Genomic DNA, 17,738 nt, shown 5'->3' with positions numbered 1-17,738 from the left:
AGCAGTTCCCTGTCCTTCTTGAACTGAGGGGCCCAGAACTGGACACAATACTCCAGATGCGGCCTCACCAATGCACAAGAGGGGGAGGAGAACCTCTCTTGACCTACTAACCACCCCCTTTCTAATGCACCCCAGGATGCCATTGGCCTTCTTAGCCACAAGGGCACATTGCTGGCTCATGGTCATCCTCCTGTCCACCAGGACCCCCAGGTCCCTCTCTCCTACACTGCTCTCCAGCAGGTCAGCCCCCAACCTCTACTGGTACATGGCGTTTTTCTTCCCCAGATGCAAAACTCTACACTTGCCCTTGTTGAACTTCATCAGGTTTTTCCCTGCCCAAGTCTCCAGCCTTTCTAGGTCTCTCTGAATGGCAGCACAGCCTTCTGGTGTGTCAGCCACTCCTCCCAGCTTGGTGTCATCAGCAAACTTGCTGAGGGTACATTCTGTACCCTCATCCAGGTCGTTGATGAAGATGTTGAACAACACCGGTCCCAGTACCGACCCCTGAGGGACTCCACTAGTCACAGGCCTCCAACTAGATTCTGCCCCATTGACTACAACTCTCTGACTTCTTCCTTTCAACCAGTTCTTGATCCACCTCACTACCTGATCATCAAGCCCATACTTGATCAACTTATCTACAAGGATGCTGTGAGAGACAGTGTCAAATGCTTTACTGAAATCAAGACAGACCACATCTACCGCTCTACCATCATCTATCCACCTAGTAATTACCTCATAGAAGGCTATGAGGTTAGTCAAACATGACTTACCCTTGGAAAACCATGTTGACTGCTCTTGATGACCCCCATGTCCTTGATATGCCTAGAGATAGTGCCAAGGACAAGTTGTTCCATCACCTTTCCAGGGATGGAGGTGAGGCTGACCGGTCTATAGTTACCCGGGTCCTCCTTCTTGCCCTTCTTGTAGACTGGAGTGACATTTGCTATCCTCCAGTCCTCAGGCACCTCTCCTGTTACCCATGACTTACCAAAGATGATGGAGAGTGGACTAGCAATGACCTCCGCCAGCTCCCTCAGCACCCTTGTCGCATGCTCAGACAGTTACAGCTCAGAAAATAATCTTGGTATCTTCAAATATGTCAGACCACAAAGATTTATTTTGTAAATTTTATACAAAACCACATCAAATCAAGACCATCTGTTTCTTTCATAAATAAGGTCTCAAACTGTAGGAAATTAACAACCTAAATTTTTATACATAAGCACAGAGCAAGTGCCTCCCTAGAATTAATCTTGTAGCCCAGTAGACTTCAATATTTTAGATTTAGTCTAGCAATCAACTAGTGATCTGAAACATATAACATAAGTACAAAGCTTGTAAAGACAAAAGATGAATACTCTGGATTTTTTATTTCAAAACAAATTATTTACCTATTACACTAGATGTAGTTCCACCAGGACATCCTACTGTAGAAAGGCAGGGACCATTATTTCCTGCACTTGAAACATAGATTATGTTGTGTTTCCACACAGCTTCATTAATTACTTCACAAATTCTCCTGATGTAAGAGGGAAGAAAAAAAAAAAAAGTCATTCCATCAACAATGTTGCTTTCTTCCCACAGGGCAAAACTCCCATCTCTGGTAGAAACTTTGAACAGTCAAGAACAAGGAACAAATGTAACGCAGCCTGCTTCCCACAACTAGCAGAGGCGGTTCCAGTACAGAAGCTGACTAAAAAAATAAATAAAATAAAATTCTAGTTTTAAAAAGGAGTAACAGTTATGTAGCAATATTAGGTCTCCAAAAAACCCCCACAGGTTACATGGTATTCCAACTACAAAATTCTTTATTGTTTTAAAATATTGTTTGTATTATACATCAATAGTGCTTTCAATAGTTTTACTTAACTTTAAAAGATAGTTAAAAATATAAACAGCAACAATTAAATTTATAGTAACCATTTGGGCTTGGACAAAGCATTCTTACTGACAGCTAATTTACACAAAGCTTAACAAACATAATTCTACTTTCATTATACTAAAGTACTTTATGTTAACCACAATAGTACTCACCCAGAATTTGGCCAATGTGTTGCTTCTCCATAGCTATAGTTGACAAGATCACATTTGTATTTTATGGCTTCTATCATCTGATAAAGTAAAAATAAAAGCCAAAATACATACTAGTCATAGAATAAGTCAGTTAAGGCACAGGAAAAAACCCCATCTGCTTAAACTGATCTGCTACAGATCTAAGAAAAATGGGTAAGTTTCTTTTGATTCTACAAAAGAAAATAATATATTTTAATCAGTTATTTAAGAGGTATTTTCCCAGTGAACAAACAATTATATATAAAAAAAAAAATCATTCTCTGAACAGACTTATTCTTGCCATGTTCCAAGATACAAATTAAGACATTAAGTGCGGACATCATTAGTACTTTCTCAGGTGTCCTTCCTCAATATCATAAAACTGTCCTTTCCAGCACAGTTTATATTCCAAAAAGTCACAAAAATATTATTGCACATAGCCATGTTCCTATAGCAAGATATTCCATGGGCCACAAACATAATTTTCTATTTTCAGTTCCTTTTCTTATATGGATTTTTTTCCCCATCAACTCACTACATGGAAAAAGGTCTTGGGCCTTAAAAAGGAATTATATTCCTCCTCACTTCTTAAGAAATAATGTTAAAACAAACTCAGCCATGTAGGTAGATACTGGTCTCTATTTTAGATTTAACATTCTATAATTATCTAACTATTAAAAAAATACACTCACAACACAGAATAAGGAACTTCAAATAAGTAACTTAGCCTGTGTTTTGAGGCAGCCAGACATATAGAACTCTATCAGTCTGAAAAACCCTGTAATTGCTCTATCCAACAGAAGTCTTATTTTATATAAGAACATAAGTCTTCGGGTATGTTTTAAAACATATTCTGGGTCTTTTTGCTGCATTATGTCTGTATGGTTTGGATATTTATATTTTTTGGTGGGGGGAGGTTTAGCTGTTTTGTTGGGTTGGTATTTTTTCGTTAGAAACATTCTAGAATCATGAAAAATAGGGAATATAACCAGGTGGAACAGAAAATATTCCACAGTACTATACAATGTAGTGACATTGCTGAGATTAATAATTTATTCAGTGAAATACCCACAGCTCTTATTAAACCAGTGCCAGTCTCCATTGTACTTAGTCGTGTATCACCAATCTTGATTGCAAGAATCTGAGCTCCAGGAGCCACACCATTTCTTTCTGGTTCTTCAGGGAAGTATCCAGCTGCAATACTAGCCACATGTGTTCCGTGTGCACCTGAGGAAATGAAAAGTTGTATCACTGTATGTTTAGTGAACTTAATTTATACCAATTTAATACAGTACAGCTCAATTAATTTTCACTAGGTTAACTGTTGGACTTGGTCTTAAAGGCCTTTTTCAACCAAAACGATGCTTTGAATCTGTAAGTATATAAATCCAGCTGGTAGCCAGTCAGTCACAAGTGGTGTTACCCAGGGCTCAGTGCTGAGGCCAGTTCTCTCCAGTATCTCTATCAATCATCTGGACAAGGGCATTGAGTGCAACCCTCAGTAGAAGTGCAGATAACACCAAGCTGATCTGTTTGAGGGTAGGAAGGCTCTATAGAGGGACCTGGACAGGCTGGATTGATGGACTGAGGCCAGTTGTGTGACATTACACCAGACCAAGTACCAGGTCCTGCACTTGGGCAACAACAACCCCATGCAATGCTACAGGCTTGGGGAAGAGTGGCAAGAAAGCTGCCCGGAGGAAAAGGACTTGGGGGGTGCTGGTTGACAGCTGGATGAACATGAGCCAGCAGTGTGCCCAGGTGGCCAAGAAGGCCAATGGCATCCTGGCCTGCATCAGAAGTAGTGTGGCCAGCAGGAGCAGGGAAGTGATTGTCCCCCTGTACTCAGCACTGGTGAGGCTGCACCTTGAATCCTGTGTTCATTTCTGGGCCACTCACTGCAAGAACACTGAGGTCCTGGGGCAAGTCCAGAGAAGGGCAATGAAGCTGGTGAAGGGTCTGGAGAACAAATCCTGTAAGAAGCAGCTGAAGGAACTGGAGTTGTCTAGTCTGAAGAAAAGAAGGCTGAGGGAAGACCTTCTGGCTCTCTACAACTACCTGAAAGGAGCCTGTAGTGAAATGGGGGCTGGTCTCTTCTCTCAAGTAAGAAGTGATAGGACAAGAGGAAATGGCCTGAAGTTGTGCCAGGGGAGGTTTACATCAGATATTAGGAAAAACTTCTTCACTGAAAGAGCTGTCAAGCATGGGAACAGGCTGCCCAGGGAAGTGGCTGAGCCACTATCCTGAACATATTTAGGAGGGGACATGGTTTAGAGGAGGAGTTGGCAGTGGGCTAGGTAAATGTTTGGATTCGATCTTAAGGGTCTCTTCCAACTTAAATGATTCTGTGATTCTATAAAATGAACATAGGGTTCAAATAACTTTATTTGATGAATGTTATATTATACTAACGAAAAGAAAAAAAAGCAGTAAACAGCAGCAACCTGCAAAATGAAAGGAGACAGCAGGCAGACTGAAAGGAAGTATTAACTTAATTCTACTAAGAAAAGTTAATTAAAAGGCTCAAAGTTAGGAAAATTATACCTGAGACAACACAAGTGGGGATTAAGAAAAAAATTAGAAATAAAAGTGTGCAGACACACATCCCAAAAAAATTACTACTGATTTAGAAACCAGAACTACTTCTGTTGTTCTAATGAGATAAGACAAGTTGCACAAAAAATTAAGAGCATACCACCTTAAGCACTCAGTATGCTTCCAAAACAAAACAGGTTTGTATAGAGAACACACAACATGGGTTCAGAGTGGTTGGAGATACAGCTGTAGTCATACTTACCATCCAAAAAAAGTTTGATAAACCAAAATAAAGATTAATAACCCTTTTGGTCATTAATGTCTCATTTAAGATTCTTAAATTACACAAGCACAAAGGAGAGCAACTAGAAAAAAAATCAATCATCACCTTATATTTAAGAAGGAAAACAAAAAAAACTACTTTGAAGGAAGGTTCTTTCGATTTTAGGCTTTAAGATGCACAGGCATCTTAAAGAGTATCTATGTTCTACATATGTGTGCATATGAACACAAAGCTGACAATATTTCAGACAAAAATGCAAGTTTGATAATCAGCTGTCATTTCAGGTTTAGTTCAGAAAATGTGAACATTGATCTTGATTGCCATAGTAGCAATGAACACTGTACTAAGACAGCTGCCTTGAGCCATCTCCAGTATCAGAATCAGGACCCAAGACAAACTGCTGCTTCTCATGGTACCTGCTCAGCAGCAAATTTTTTTCAAGATTACTTTCACTTACCTCCACTTGTCACAATAGAAAGGAGGTTTCCATCATCGTATATATTAACAGAATAATTCAACATCTCAGATGTTCCAAAAGATCCATATTCCTGAGCCTCTTTGTAGGTTCTCAGCACTGTACAGCTAGTTAAGTCACCACTCTCACTTGTATCTACGCAGGCTCTGTTGAGAGAAAAAAAACCAACCAAACAAACCAACTTTCCAGCTGCTGTAAACTTTCAGTTATCTCCCTACCACCCTTTCCCCAGCTAAGAGTACCACAAAGACTTCAAGAAGCCTTGTTTTGTGCTTATGGTGTCTTACTTAGACTTAAGTTGGTTATTTTTAAACCTGGCTATTTACACTTAGATTCAGAAGCTACAAAGATCTCCGAATAAACTGATTTTGATATGTTACTAAATTAAAATACATCTGTCTTTGAAAAGCAAGTATATGGAAATTCAGACAACTTATTTCTTCAAGGAAGAAATTTAAGTAAAGCTATTATGTTGTCTTTAATAAGACTACATTGTACTGCATCTTTATTTGGGATCAGAACTTGGTCACAAAACTCAAGTGACACAGCAGGATTATTTTAAAGAAAATATTTAAGACCTCTGTAAAGAGGGTAGATTTAAAAGTTAACACAGTCTTCAAAACAAGCTATTTTTTTATGTGTAGAACAAGACATTTTAGACAAGTTTCAGCATTTACCTCCAGGTCTCACCATCATTCCATACTATACAATCATATACTGGGCCAGGATCACTAAATTTTTTCTCAAAAGAATTCAACAGTTCCACTTGATTTTGAAGTTCTTCCTTTAGTAGTTTATTTACCTAGTAAGGCAAGAAAAACACTGAGTATTTCTAAAATTATTACAAGATAGGTATTCCTATATTCCTTTCCGATGCTATACATTTGTTCCATTACTTTATCAAGAATGTAAGGCTATCCTAGGAGTCACAAACAACTGGAAGTTCAATGGTCTTCAACTGTGCACTATTTGTTTTTGACCTATTATGTATAACTATTTCAGATTTCTCTAATTGTAACATTTAAAGTCCTCGTTTAAAAAAAAAAAATAAAAAAATTTTACAGATTGCAAAATGATACAGAAGTGACCTGAGGCATTTCTGGTACTTCACTGAAATAGTACCTAGTCTAGAAAATAAAGGATATACTTAGAAGATTCCAACTTCCAAGCATAAAAAGGATGACAGCCTTAAAAAACAAGAGCATATTAGATTAAAAATAAAACTTACTAAAAACATGCTACAAAGTATTTGAAGCAATGTCCTTTTTATATTTGACAATAAGTTTAGAAGGTTAACAACTTTAAGCAAACAACTGCCCATAATACAGGCTTTATAAATTAATAATGATACACCAGCAAGTTATCTGCCAAAATAACCACAAGTATCTTTCCTTCACTCATCCAACAAAATATTTTAATATTCTCAACCAGCAACAAATTGCTGCAAACAACACGTGTACAAATTTATTTAGATTTATACAAACCTGTGATGGAGAGCTATGAGCAGCATCAAATTCTTCTTGCTTCCTACAGGCCTCTGCTAAAGCCAGTCTGTGAACAGGATCCCAGAGTTTCTCCTTGCGTTCTTTCTGTAAAATAACACCACGCTCCTGAATATCTTGACATGCACATATATCAAAGTATGTAGACTACAAAATCGATTTGAACACTCTCATTTGAGACACAATGGCTAAAGAAGTTCAATACAATACTAGAAATAAACATCACTTGCTACACACAGAAAAAAAAAAAAATATCGGTGATTTCTAGAGTTTGTGTCAATGGATCACTGTGAGGACCACCACCAGGCCACCTCCTGTTTTTCTAACAATCACAGAAGGAATAGATCATGTCAAAACTAAACAAAACTCAAAGCGAGAATAGCTTTAGCTATTCTCTACATGTGTTAGGAAATCACATCCTGTAATTTCCTAGAAAAACTTAAGAATCAGAACAGTGCAATGTGACTATACACCAGAAGCAAAATGTAATTCCTTACCTGAATTCTCTCCTTAAGAGCTTTAGGATAGATATCATAGCCATTTTTTATGCCAATGTGATATTTGCCTGAAGGATTTACCCAGTTTGCTGGAATCTAAGGAAAAGTATATTCAGAAATAAGTTAACTAATGGCATAAAAAACCATAATAAAACAACACTGTGTAAAGAGAGCTTAAAAGAACAGACTTGCAAATACCACCAGTTCAATTCCCTGTCTCCATGTCAGTAACCACTGCACAAAGTTTCAACATGACATGGCAATCCAATCCAGTTCCAAAGGAATCAGCATCAATTCACATGACACTGCCATTGAACATCTCTTATTATCAGTTGCCCTAATATTCTACTTTTAAAACAGACCCAGCAGCAACTTTTTCTGGGGGGAGGTCTGGGGAAATAATGGCACCATAAGTGAAAAGAGGCACACTAGCATGAAGAGATACTACGGTCAGAGGTCATGATAAACATCTGAATGTCTAATTTCCTACCTTGCTGTAGTTTAGACTCTTAGTAAATCAGATTCACTATTTCTAGTAGAAACAACATAAGAAAGCAACACATTCTCCCTTAAAATCATATTTTGTGCAAAATTCAGAAAAAAAGTTGGTAACATGGAGATATCAAAATATTATGTCTCCACATCACCACATCAATCTAAGCAGCCAATCAAGAACATGACAGTTACTTCAGTGGTTTTATGCAGCAGAGATTTCTTATTGTTTCCTTTCTGAAAACCTTACATCATGTCTTTTCTATTCATATGAGAACGCATCAAGACTACAACTAGGTCCTCAGTTTTTTCAGTCCATAGAAATATTTACCATGAGCTTAACACTATTTCCTAGTTTACATACATGTGGAAAATACCTTCACTTTTAAAGACAGAATCATGTTTGATATTTTTAAAGCATGTTAGCATGTTCTCTTCCTCCAGCTTCCAAAACTGTATCAGATGCTGATTTGAACAAAGAGTAACTGAATTATTATTAAGATTCCAACAAAACTCTGTACACACCATCATTCTGCAATAGAGAACATTTGACATAGAGACAAACGAAATGTCATCAACAAGCAATCCATATGAAGACGAGCAAATGCAGTATTAGTTTTGGATATGATCTGGTTAAAAGGAAGTAAGTTCTACAGAAACCAAAATAGGTCCTAAATTTTTTGTTAAACAAGAAAAATATGCCCAGTGGTCTCCCTGTACCAACAAATACCTTCAAAGTTCTTCCAGAAAGACCAGCAATTTCTCCATCTTTAGGTTCTACAATGGTACATGTAGTTACATCACCACTGCCTGTTGTATCAATTATATCAATTATCTTGGGCTTTCCATCAGTTGTAATCTGAAAATACAAACACAGAAAAAATGACAATGTAGTTGATTTCTCTTCAGCATAAAAAGCAGGAAATTCTTTTTTCTTGATAGAAGTATTAACTTTCTCTCCACCCAACCTTTAACTGAAGGACATAAAATCAACTTTAAATTAGTTACATTTTCAACTAACTAGAGAAATGTGTCCAATTTTCTGATGTATACAAGTTCACTCACTCTTTTCTGAAAAGGACCTAGAAAAGAAACAAGTAAAACATTGTATCAATAAAGCACAGGAATCTCAATTTAAAACCAAGCCTGAATTTGCAAAACCATTTGCAAAAACTATTATTTGAGTTCCATTGCTTCCATCCCACCATTCTGACCAAACTTCACAGTAATGACTGCACAACTAACAAAATGAAAGGTGCTGAAGTATATACACTCACAAGCTTGCTTTTCTTAACTGAGATTCAACCTAAGAGCAAGGCAAATTACTATAATCTTATTTTTAGTGTTTCAAGGATTATGCTTCCAGTTTTCATCAATTTGAAGTATTAGGAATTGTGGTTATATACACCTAATACTGTATAAGGAGTAATTTTACCAGGGTGAGGAGAAAGAGAGCTGGCTAGCTAAAAAGAGTTTATGAGCATAAATTTAAAGCCTCCTCAAACTAAATGAAAACTAGCCTCAATGCACTTTAAAGGATTTGCAGGCAACTAAAAAAGATCAAAAGAGAAACCACTAACCTACCTCAAGTTCCTGTCACCTAGAGGAACTTTCTACACAATTACCAAGACTATGATTAAGATTTTTTTTTTAACATTTAGCAAAAATATTCAATGTTATCTTACTCTAATAACTGGCTTCATCTAGTAGGTATTGTATGAGTTTTTGCAGCAAATAAACTATACTCCATATACAGCAGTATTTGCTTGAAGGGCAATATGAATTCAGACGGATGGAACACCTCTCCTATGAGGAAAGGCTGAGAGACTTGGGGTTGTTCAGCCTGGAGTAGAGAAGGCTCTGGGGAGACCTTAAAGTGGCCTTCCAGTGCCTGAAGTGGGGTTATAGGAAAGACAGGGACAGACTTTTTCTATAGGATCTGTAGTGATAGAACAAGAGGTAAGTTTTTTAAACCAAAAGAAGACAGATTTACGCTAATTACAAGGAAAAAGTTTGCTACAAGGAGGGCAGTGAAACACTGGAACAGGTTGCCCAGAGAGGTGGCAGAAGAACCATCCCTGGAAACATTCAAGGTCAGGTCAGATGGGACTCTGAGCAACCTGATCTAGTTGGATGTCCCTACTCATGGCAGGGAGGTTGGACTATATGACCTTTAAAAGTCCCTTCCAGACCTAACCATCCTATTATTCTATGAATCGGCCATAGGCACCTATTTTTACAGTTCTACGTTAAAAATAGATTTTAAAAAACAAAAAACCCCAATCTGCACAACATCTCCTATACACTAACTACAATGCAAGTGAAAAAACCTTCTTGCTTAAAACAGCAGTAACATTTGTCTTCTAACATTTATGTATTTGGTATTGTTGCCTTTATTCTCTATTAAAAATTTTAATTGCTAGACATAATATACATGGCAGGTAGTTTTGCTGAAATCATGCCCTGGAATTATGAGTTCAGCTGCTGGAAGTTAACAACATGATCGAGTTGTTTCATAACAGTCACTCTGTTGCTGCCAAAAAGACAACAAGGGTCAAGCTTTTATCACACCTCAACAAATAAGAATAAATGCTTCAATGTCTCAAATGCTCATGTTTCTTTATTTTTAATATGAAAATAATAAACAAAACCCTCAAGCAAACAATCAAAGCAACAACATTTCCCCCAAAAGAAACCCTCAAAACCCCCCCCTAAAAACCAAAAACCCCTAACATATAAAAAGAAGCAGCAACCACTCCCTCAAAATAAAAAAGGTTTAAAAAGCTAAAAACAAAATAAATAAAAATAAAATAACCAAACCTCAAAGTCCCAAACCCACAGCAGCCATAAAAAGGACATTCATTTAAATTTCCCATAGGTAAGAAATACTGCTTTTGAAGACACTTGCTAATAACTTCCATTACAGAAGAATATTGTTACTCTGTTCATAGAAAATCCTGTTCAGTTAAGAAAATTAAATCACATTAAGTTGGTAAAACATCTACTGAACAACACCTACACAGTAGTGAAAATTAACTTAGGAAACAGAGTGCACAGGCACTCAAACCATGTAATTTTCTAGTGTTAATAATTAGTACCTTCAAATGCCAGTTTCCACTCACAGAAAAGTCAAGAGCTGCTCCAATAATAAAGCAACTGCAAGCCAAGCCTGAGATTATCAGAATCGGACATTTTCCAACATGCCTCTCCTAAAATTATTCAGTGATCAAAGCACAAGAAAACAAGAATTAAAACATAATCCAAGGTGACTTGTTTGAAGCAGACAAGTTATACTACAACAGGTGGCCAGATCATGGATTTATGCCGCAGCAAGCCTGGGTGGTTTTAAAAGTTGTTTCCTAGCCAGTAAGATGACATGTAACTCATGCAACTATACGGCTCTTCGCTCCTAGCTGAACAGCAGGTCCACACACACACACACATCCCTGAGTTTGTACAACTAGGATCAACAAATCGGAGTCTTCCAGTCAGACACAAGAAACTGAAGAGTCTCAGGTGCCAAGGTCCAAGGTTCAATTCCTAACGGCAGCAATCCAGACAGGTTCACGGTCACTTAGTGCAAGTAACCGATACGGCTTCTTCTGCTGACATGAACTGCTGTTTGGCATACTGCCCATAAGTAGTAATGCTACAGTGAAACTCAGGAGTTCAACTGGGTTTTCCTTTTCCAGTTCTGTAATGCTGATGAAAAATAATAATAAAATAGTCAGGGGTACTTGATCAATCCCCTTGTGTGAACAGACAAAATCCTCAATTTATGAATTTACTGCAGAGAGAAGCTATGTTTTAGTACTTTTCCCATCAAAATTCAGAAAAAGAAGAAGTCTCATACATTAAAAAATATCTTACGGTATATTTATGACACAATTTCCAATCCTACCTTTAATATTACAGTTTGCTTACAGCCAAATAAAAAAATTAATACCTTTCCTAGTTTGTAACAAAACTGTTGTTTATAATTTTTAGTTTGAAAAACACACTTTCATGTTAGCTGACTTTGCAAAACAAATAAATTAGTAAGCTGTGCACATTTAAAATAATATATCTGCATAATCCTGGCAGCTGATCAGCATAATAGGAGTAGCACCCGTATAAGTGACCGTGCCAAATTAAAAGGCAATGCCAGATGCATTTGAGCATGTTTTTGCTACTGATTCCAACTAACAGCTATTGTGGCAAGAGAAGATGAGTGAGTCCTTCAGCATCTTGTTCACAGGACAGTTGATCATCATCACAAATAATCTGAAATTTGTTGTTTGTTTTTTTGTTTAACTCAGTGTTGAAAAGCAGTCAAACCCAACAAGCAGCTACTGCTAAAAGACAGTCTCATAGAAGTACAAGCTACTTTTAGTGAATAAGAATTTCAACAGACACAGCAAAATAAGCAAAATTGCAAGAAGCAGAGGAAGTGACTTAACTGGCAAAAGACAAGGAGAGGTTGAACAAAGACTATACATACACACAACACTCCATCAAACATACCTTATCTGCCCACCTAAATTGTCATGAGTTGCTGTGCCTTGATGAAGAATTACAAGCCATGACTCTGCAGGTAACAACAGGAAATAGATTCTACCAAGTGATCTGAGCAGGGAAAATATAACATGAAAGAAGCAGAAAAACTGCTTTACAGTTGGCATCAACAGGTAGAGTACAAAACAATGGAAGGCAAAGTGAAGAGCTCCCTAGAGGCACTCACTACAAAAAGACTCCAAAAGAAAGGTAAGTACAAGCTAGATTAATATTCTGTGTGTCCAAGCAAGCCAACCAACAGAAAAATGAAATCAATGTAAGCAGGTTTGCTAAACCCAGTAACTATTCTCTCTAAACCAGCAAGTGTCCAGGGAAGAATATAAACATAATGGTACTCTCCTGTTACACTCTGTCCCAAAATCTTCTTGTCCCTCAGCAAGTGATCATATGCCATGTACCTATGGTATTAGCGTTTACAAACTTAAGTATAACATCAACAAGCAAAGGATCCCTACTCAAGAGTGAGACGCTAGGAAGCAGCAAAACATGAACTGCTTTGTTTCGACTAAAACCCCCACAATATTCAAAACATGGGAGCTCATTTTGGCCTGTAATCATTATTCACATTAACTTGAACTTAAGTTGTAATACCCATTAATCTTGCTACATATAATGACTCTCTTCCCTCTAAGCAACTAACTCAAGTCTTGGAGCTCTAATTCCATGCCCGGCCAAGAACTGACAGTAAGACTGGCAGGAAAAAAAAGAAAAAAAAAAAAACAGAAAACAAAAGCAGCTGCAGAGAAGACAGGAACATTAAGAAAAAAAGAAATAAAATTGTCCCAAGTTAGAAACTACTTGTCGCAGTACAGCTACACTATCTTCCTGTCCACTGTCTCCACTGTTTTATTCTGTGGAGGCCAAATGTACACTGCCCAATACTCCCAAGTGAGAACATCCTCTTGCTGAAAGAGCACTTAGAAGGCTATTCTACAGACTGTGTGCTGCCTACTGCTATTATATTTCCTTTATAACTCCCTGTACCCTGTGCATTAAGTCTCCCCATTCTGTAGTTTAACAAGTAGCTTAAGTCAGGTGTATTAAGTGGACAGTGTGAAAAGAGCACACAGCTTCTTTACATGCTTCTCTTAACATCCCTGGAAACTCACCTATTGCAAGATTATTTTTCCCAAAAAAGTTTCCTACAAATCTTTTACCTCACTACCTGAAATTTTATTCTCCACATAAAGAAAACAGGTTGAAGAAAATTAGTATAGTCAACCGTGACACCATGGGGGTTCAAAAGTATCCCTTATTAGTCTTGGAACAAGGCTTCCTTCTACTGCCCAAACACTCAAGCTTTTCTTGTTGTTGTTGACTTCTCATTCATAACCTCTACAGATTGAGCATTTTGCTTTCATATGTGGAACTCCCAAACTATGCACATCCCATTTTATTCACATCTTCCTAATTGTTTATCACTATTTTCTGGTCTGCCCATGGTATTACCTTGTTTGCTTTTTCGCTAGTGTTCCTTAAGCTTCCTAATTACTATTCCACTTACCCACAACTTTTTGCCAAAAGCAGCAGTTTAAATCAAAGCAGCTCAAATCAAACGAAGTCAGAGCTGTCCAGTCCCTCCTTCCACCCTACCTGTCTTCTTCATTTACCCTTTCACTTACTTGAACCTCATAAGGAGTCATTTCAGGACACAGAACTAAGGATCTGACAGGGCTGGGTCCCTGAACTACATCGCGGAAGAGTAAAATACCAAAGAATGGGCAGAAACCAACACAGGCCCTGTTTACTTAAAAAAATACAGGATGCAGCATTCAGGCAAGTTGCATACAACTCTGAATAATTTCTCCAGGCGTCCTTTGCCACATCTAAGGAAAAACATGTTGACAAGAAACTGGAAGCAGCAGTGATGTAAAAGGCAATATACAAACTTACACAATAAAGAAATGTTAAGAGACGAGAGTTAAAGGAAATAACACAGTGCTGAGAAATGTCAGAAGTAAAATCCCATACACAGAAATTTACAAAACTAAGATTGAGATCACAATGACAATCACTGAGTGATTTGGGCTGCAAAGCTGGCAGATTCAAAAAACAGCTGGCAGAACCAAATTTGATACAGATTGTTTTTGCAACACAACGCACAAAATAAATACACTGCGGAAGAGAGGTAAGCAAATTCGGGCAGAAATACACTTTTCGTGTAAAAGATCTAAATGGCTCTCTCTGTAGTCTCTAACTACCCATTGTTGAAGCAATGCTAGGGTCTAAAACAAAACAACACACAAACATGAAGCACTCCTTTATAACGAGTTCTGTGTGACAGACGGCAGCCAAAGAGATTCAAGCACCATGAATCGCCTGTGAATAACGGGGGACCCTTCCTCAAAACCCCGAAGTGACGGGTAAGGGAGCCCGTCTGCAGGATTCCTCTGCCCTCCCGCAAGGGAGCCCAGGCTCAAGCTGATGGATGCGGAGCCGGAACGGTAAACAAACCAGCCCCCCCAGCGCAGCTCTTCAGGGCCCTCCCCTGTTCTCGCCGACGCCTCAAGCCGCCCGGGGCCACAACCGCCCCGGGACGAACGCCCGGGCCTCAGTCCCCGGCCCCCCGGGGAGCGCGGCCGCCGCCCGCCACAAAGCCCCGGGGCAGCCCGGCAGGCTCCCCGGGCTCCTCCCGCCGGCCCCCGGAGGCCGCCCGCCCGCCCGCCCGCCGTGACTCAGGGCCACCGCCTCTGCCCCTCACCTGCATGCCCGGCGCCCCCGGGTCCACGCCGGTGTCCAGCACTGCCACCAGCACCCCCCGCCCGTCGAAATCGGGGAAGCGTGCGAGGAAGGCGGCAGCACCCGTCTCCTTCTTGGGCAGGAGGCCGTGGAACGGGAACGGCTCCTCGGCGACGGCCGCCATCGCGGGGGCGAGGAAAGGGGACGGGGCGGCGCGAGAGCAGAGCGGGGCCGGCGGCGGCGGGAGGAGGGGAGAGGAGGGAGAGGCCGAGGCGAGGGCGCCTGCGCCGTGCGGCCTGCGGGGCGGTGCCGCTGCCAGCCCGCCCGGCCCGGCCCGGCCCGGCCCGGGGTCCACGGGGAGGCAGCCCGGCGGGCCGGGGACGTGCTCCCCGCGCCGGGCCGCGGGGCGGGATGGCGGGATGGGGGGATGATGGCGGGATGGCGGGGCGGGCCGCGGGAGGCCACGTATCCTGGCGGCGCAGCCTCCGGGCACGAGTCGGCGGTGCAGGCCGGCGGGCGCTGAGGGCACCTTCCTTCGGGCCTTGCACCGCTCCCTCCGGCAGGAACGGGGCAGCGCTGCAGCGCGGGGGTGCGCGGGACACACAGACAGACACACACACAGACACAGAGACAGACACACACCCCCCGAGTCGGAAACAGAAGCGATGTGCGAATGTTGGCGTCTGTGTTTGTGTGTATTGGTGCTGACCGCTTTTCCCCAGCGTGAAAAGCACGTTTGGTAGCTCCTTTGCTGTGGGTCGGCACGGCCCTTGCGATGTGTTGCACGGACGTTTGGTGCCTCTGCAGCTGTTTAGCGAAGAGGAGAACAACTAATACTGCTTGATGGATGGAGGCTAATAAGGTTTTTTTTGTGACGTAGTTAAGGGAAAATCTCAGCTTTGGAGAGGGGTTTTCAAGTTATTGTCTAGCCTTTATGGTCACATGTAAGCTTGCAAAGAAAGCTGACCTGTTGAGTATCTGAAGCTGAATATACAGATAACTTTTTTTAAAAATACGTCTTATTTGTAGTGTCTGACACCTGGCTTTTTAGCTATTTTAACCAGCAATGGAGGTACAAGTTGGTTGGTGACTCGGGTGTCGCTTTGCTTTCTTCAGGCAAGTTTCTGTTCAGAGAGTTATATTGGGGGGAAATGGTGAAATTTGCTGTAAAGCAAAGAGGATTTGGGCTTGTGAGAAACTTCTATTTGTATTTTATGTTTCATGGGTCTAATGAGATTGATACTGAATGTTTATCGTTAATGTTTTATCTTCATTGAGCCAAATCTGGCATTTGTTCTTAGCAGAAATGGGGGGGCGTTGCTAGGAAATAGTGGTACATGATACAGTTTAGACACTACCATCAGCAGTATCTTCCAGCTCGTCAATGGCTTTAAGAGATGTACAGAATATGTATGCATGTAAAGTACCAACATAAATCTGAAGAGCACTGCCTTAAAAATACATATTATTATTAAAAAAAAAAAAAAGCTGTACCATACGTGCTTACTGTGTAACTCAATCTGCTTCCCTCTTCAGCCTTCAATCAGTCAAAATTTTATATTTTGATATTGATAATATGTGCTTGACTTAGAATATTGCTGGTGTCTGACAGCCATATGCAGATTTTTTAGAATTACATAAAACTTTGACTGATCGCTACGTCAGGGGAGAGAATTATTCTGGCAAGGTGGGTATTCACTTGTTTAATACCTGATTCCTTGTCCACTGAAGTTTAGTTTTCCTTCCATGTATCATTCCTAATGCATTTCAATGGGAGATGCTTGTATGCTGTTTCTAGCAGCATGTTCAGATCAACAGAATTCTAATGTATCTACTCCTAGTTAATGTTTAGACTTTACATTACATCAAATTCTCAAAATGTTTCATATCCCATTCAATAAACAAGCTGTATGTTACTGTTTGGAAAAGATACTTAACTCTGAAAATTTCTGCTCTGCTTTGTTGCCTTGGTCTCAGAGTTATGCCACAAACAACAACTAATTAGCAGGTACATTAATTATACAGATAAACTCAATGATGTGCCCTGCCAAGTAGCAAGGCAGGTTCTGCAGGATTTGAGGAAGGTGTGCCAAACATCTTTTAACAGACTTTAAAGCAATACCATGAAAGAGTAAAGAAAATATAATTTCAGTTACAGCCTTTAAAATATTGCTGTACTTTATTAATTGTATGAGTACAATTGCTAGGTTGGGACACAGGGTTAAGGTTGTGCAACTTGCTGAGCCTTTGCAGAGCTGACACCATTTTGGAATCGTACATTGCATTCTGAGCTGTTCAATTTTCTGATGTTCTGATGTGTGCTTGTAGAGTTTGTTACAATAATTCTGCAATACATTTATTTTATATTGGTGTCACAAGCTGGTACCGGGGGGCTACTGGCTGTCAGGATACTTCTGCCACTGCCCCTCCCAATGTGGAGGGGTTTGTGAATAAGACCGAGGGTCACACGCGGCGCTGCCTCTCACAGAGGAACGGCCACCGTGGGACCGTATTTCAGGGTGGTAGTTAGAAAGCACCCCCACCTCACCACGCTCAGAAATTGCCTCTATGTGGGGAAGAAAAGAACAGTTTCCCACAATTGGCAATATGCACACTCAATATTGATTCCCATTACTGTAGCTAAGTTTCTGAATTGTCTTGCATTG

At 40.1% G+C, this 17,738-nt stretch overlaps 1 protein-coding gene across 2 annotated transcripts in view; it reads right to left on the bottom strand.

Annotated features, from left to right (window-relative positions):
• Nucleotides 1-15,296, bottom strand: part of TPP2 (tripeptidyl peptidase 2) — a 58,647-nt gene extending 43,351 nt beyond the window's left edge. For both annotated transcript variants that reach the window (XM_051631941.1, XM_051631950.1), the window contains exons 1-9: nucleotides 15,095-15,296; nucleotides 8,570-8,698; nucleotides 7,348-7,443; nucleotides 6,833-6,937; nucleotides 6,026-6,150; nucleotides 5,331-5,494; nucleotides 3,128-3,282; nucleotides 2,038-2,114; nucleotides 1,395-1,522 (exon numbers count right to left, since the gene is read on the bottom strand). In XM_051631941.1, coding sequence (XP_051487901.1) covers nucleotides 1,395-1,522; nucleotides 2,038-2,114; nucleotides 3,128-3,282; nucleotides 5,331-5,494; nucleotides 6,026-6,150; nucleotides 6,833-6,937; nucleotides 7,348-7,443; nucleotides 8,570-8,698; nucleotides 15,095-15,256 — 1,141 coding nt within the window. In that variant the 5' untranslated portion in view covers nucleotides 15,257-15,296. The remainder of the gene's footprint in view (nucleotides 1-1,394; nucleotides 1,523-2,037; nucleotides 2,115-3,127; nucleotides 3,283-5,330; nucleotides 5,495-6,025; nucleotides 6,151-6,832; nucleotides 6,938-7,347; nucleotides 7,444-8,569; nucleotides 8,699-15,094) is intronic.
• Between the last annotated feature and the right edge of the window lie 2,442 nt (nucleotides 15,297-17,738).

The sequence above is a fragment of the Apus apus genome, chromosome 1 (genome assembly GCF_020740795.1).
Source record: "Apus apus isolate bApuApu2 chromosome 1, bApuApu2.pri.cur, whole genome shotgun sequence".
NCBI lineage: Eukaryota > Metazoa > Chordata > Aves > Apodiformes > Apodidae > Apus > Apus apus.
Note: the sequence above shows the minus strand (reverse complement) of the source record. Positions and strands in the feature narration are given on the sequence as shown.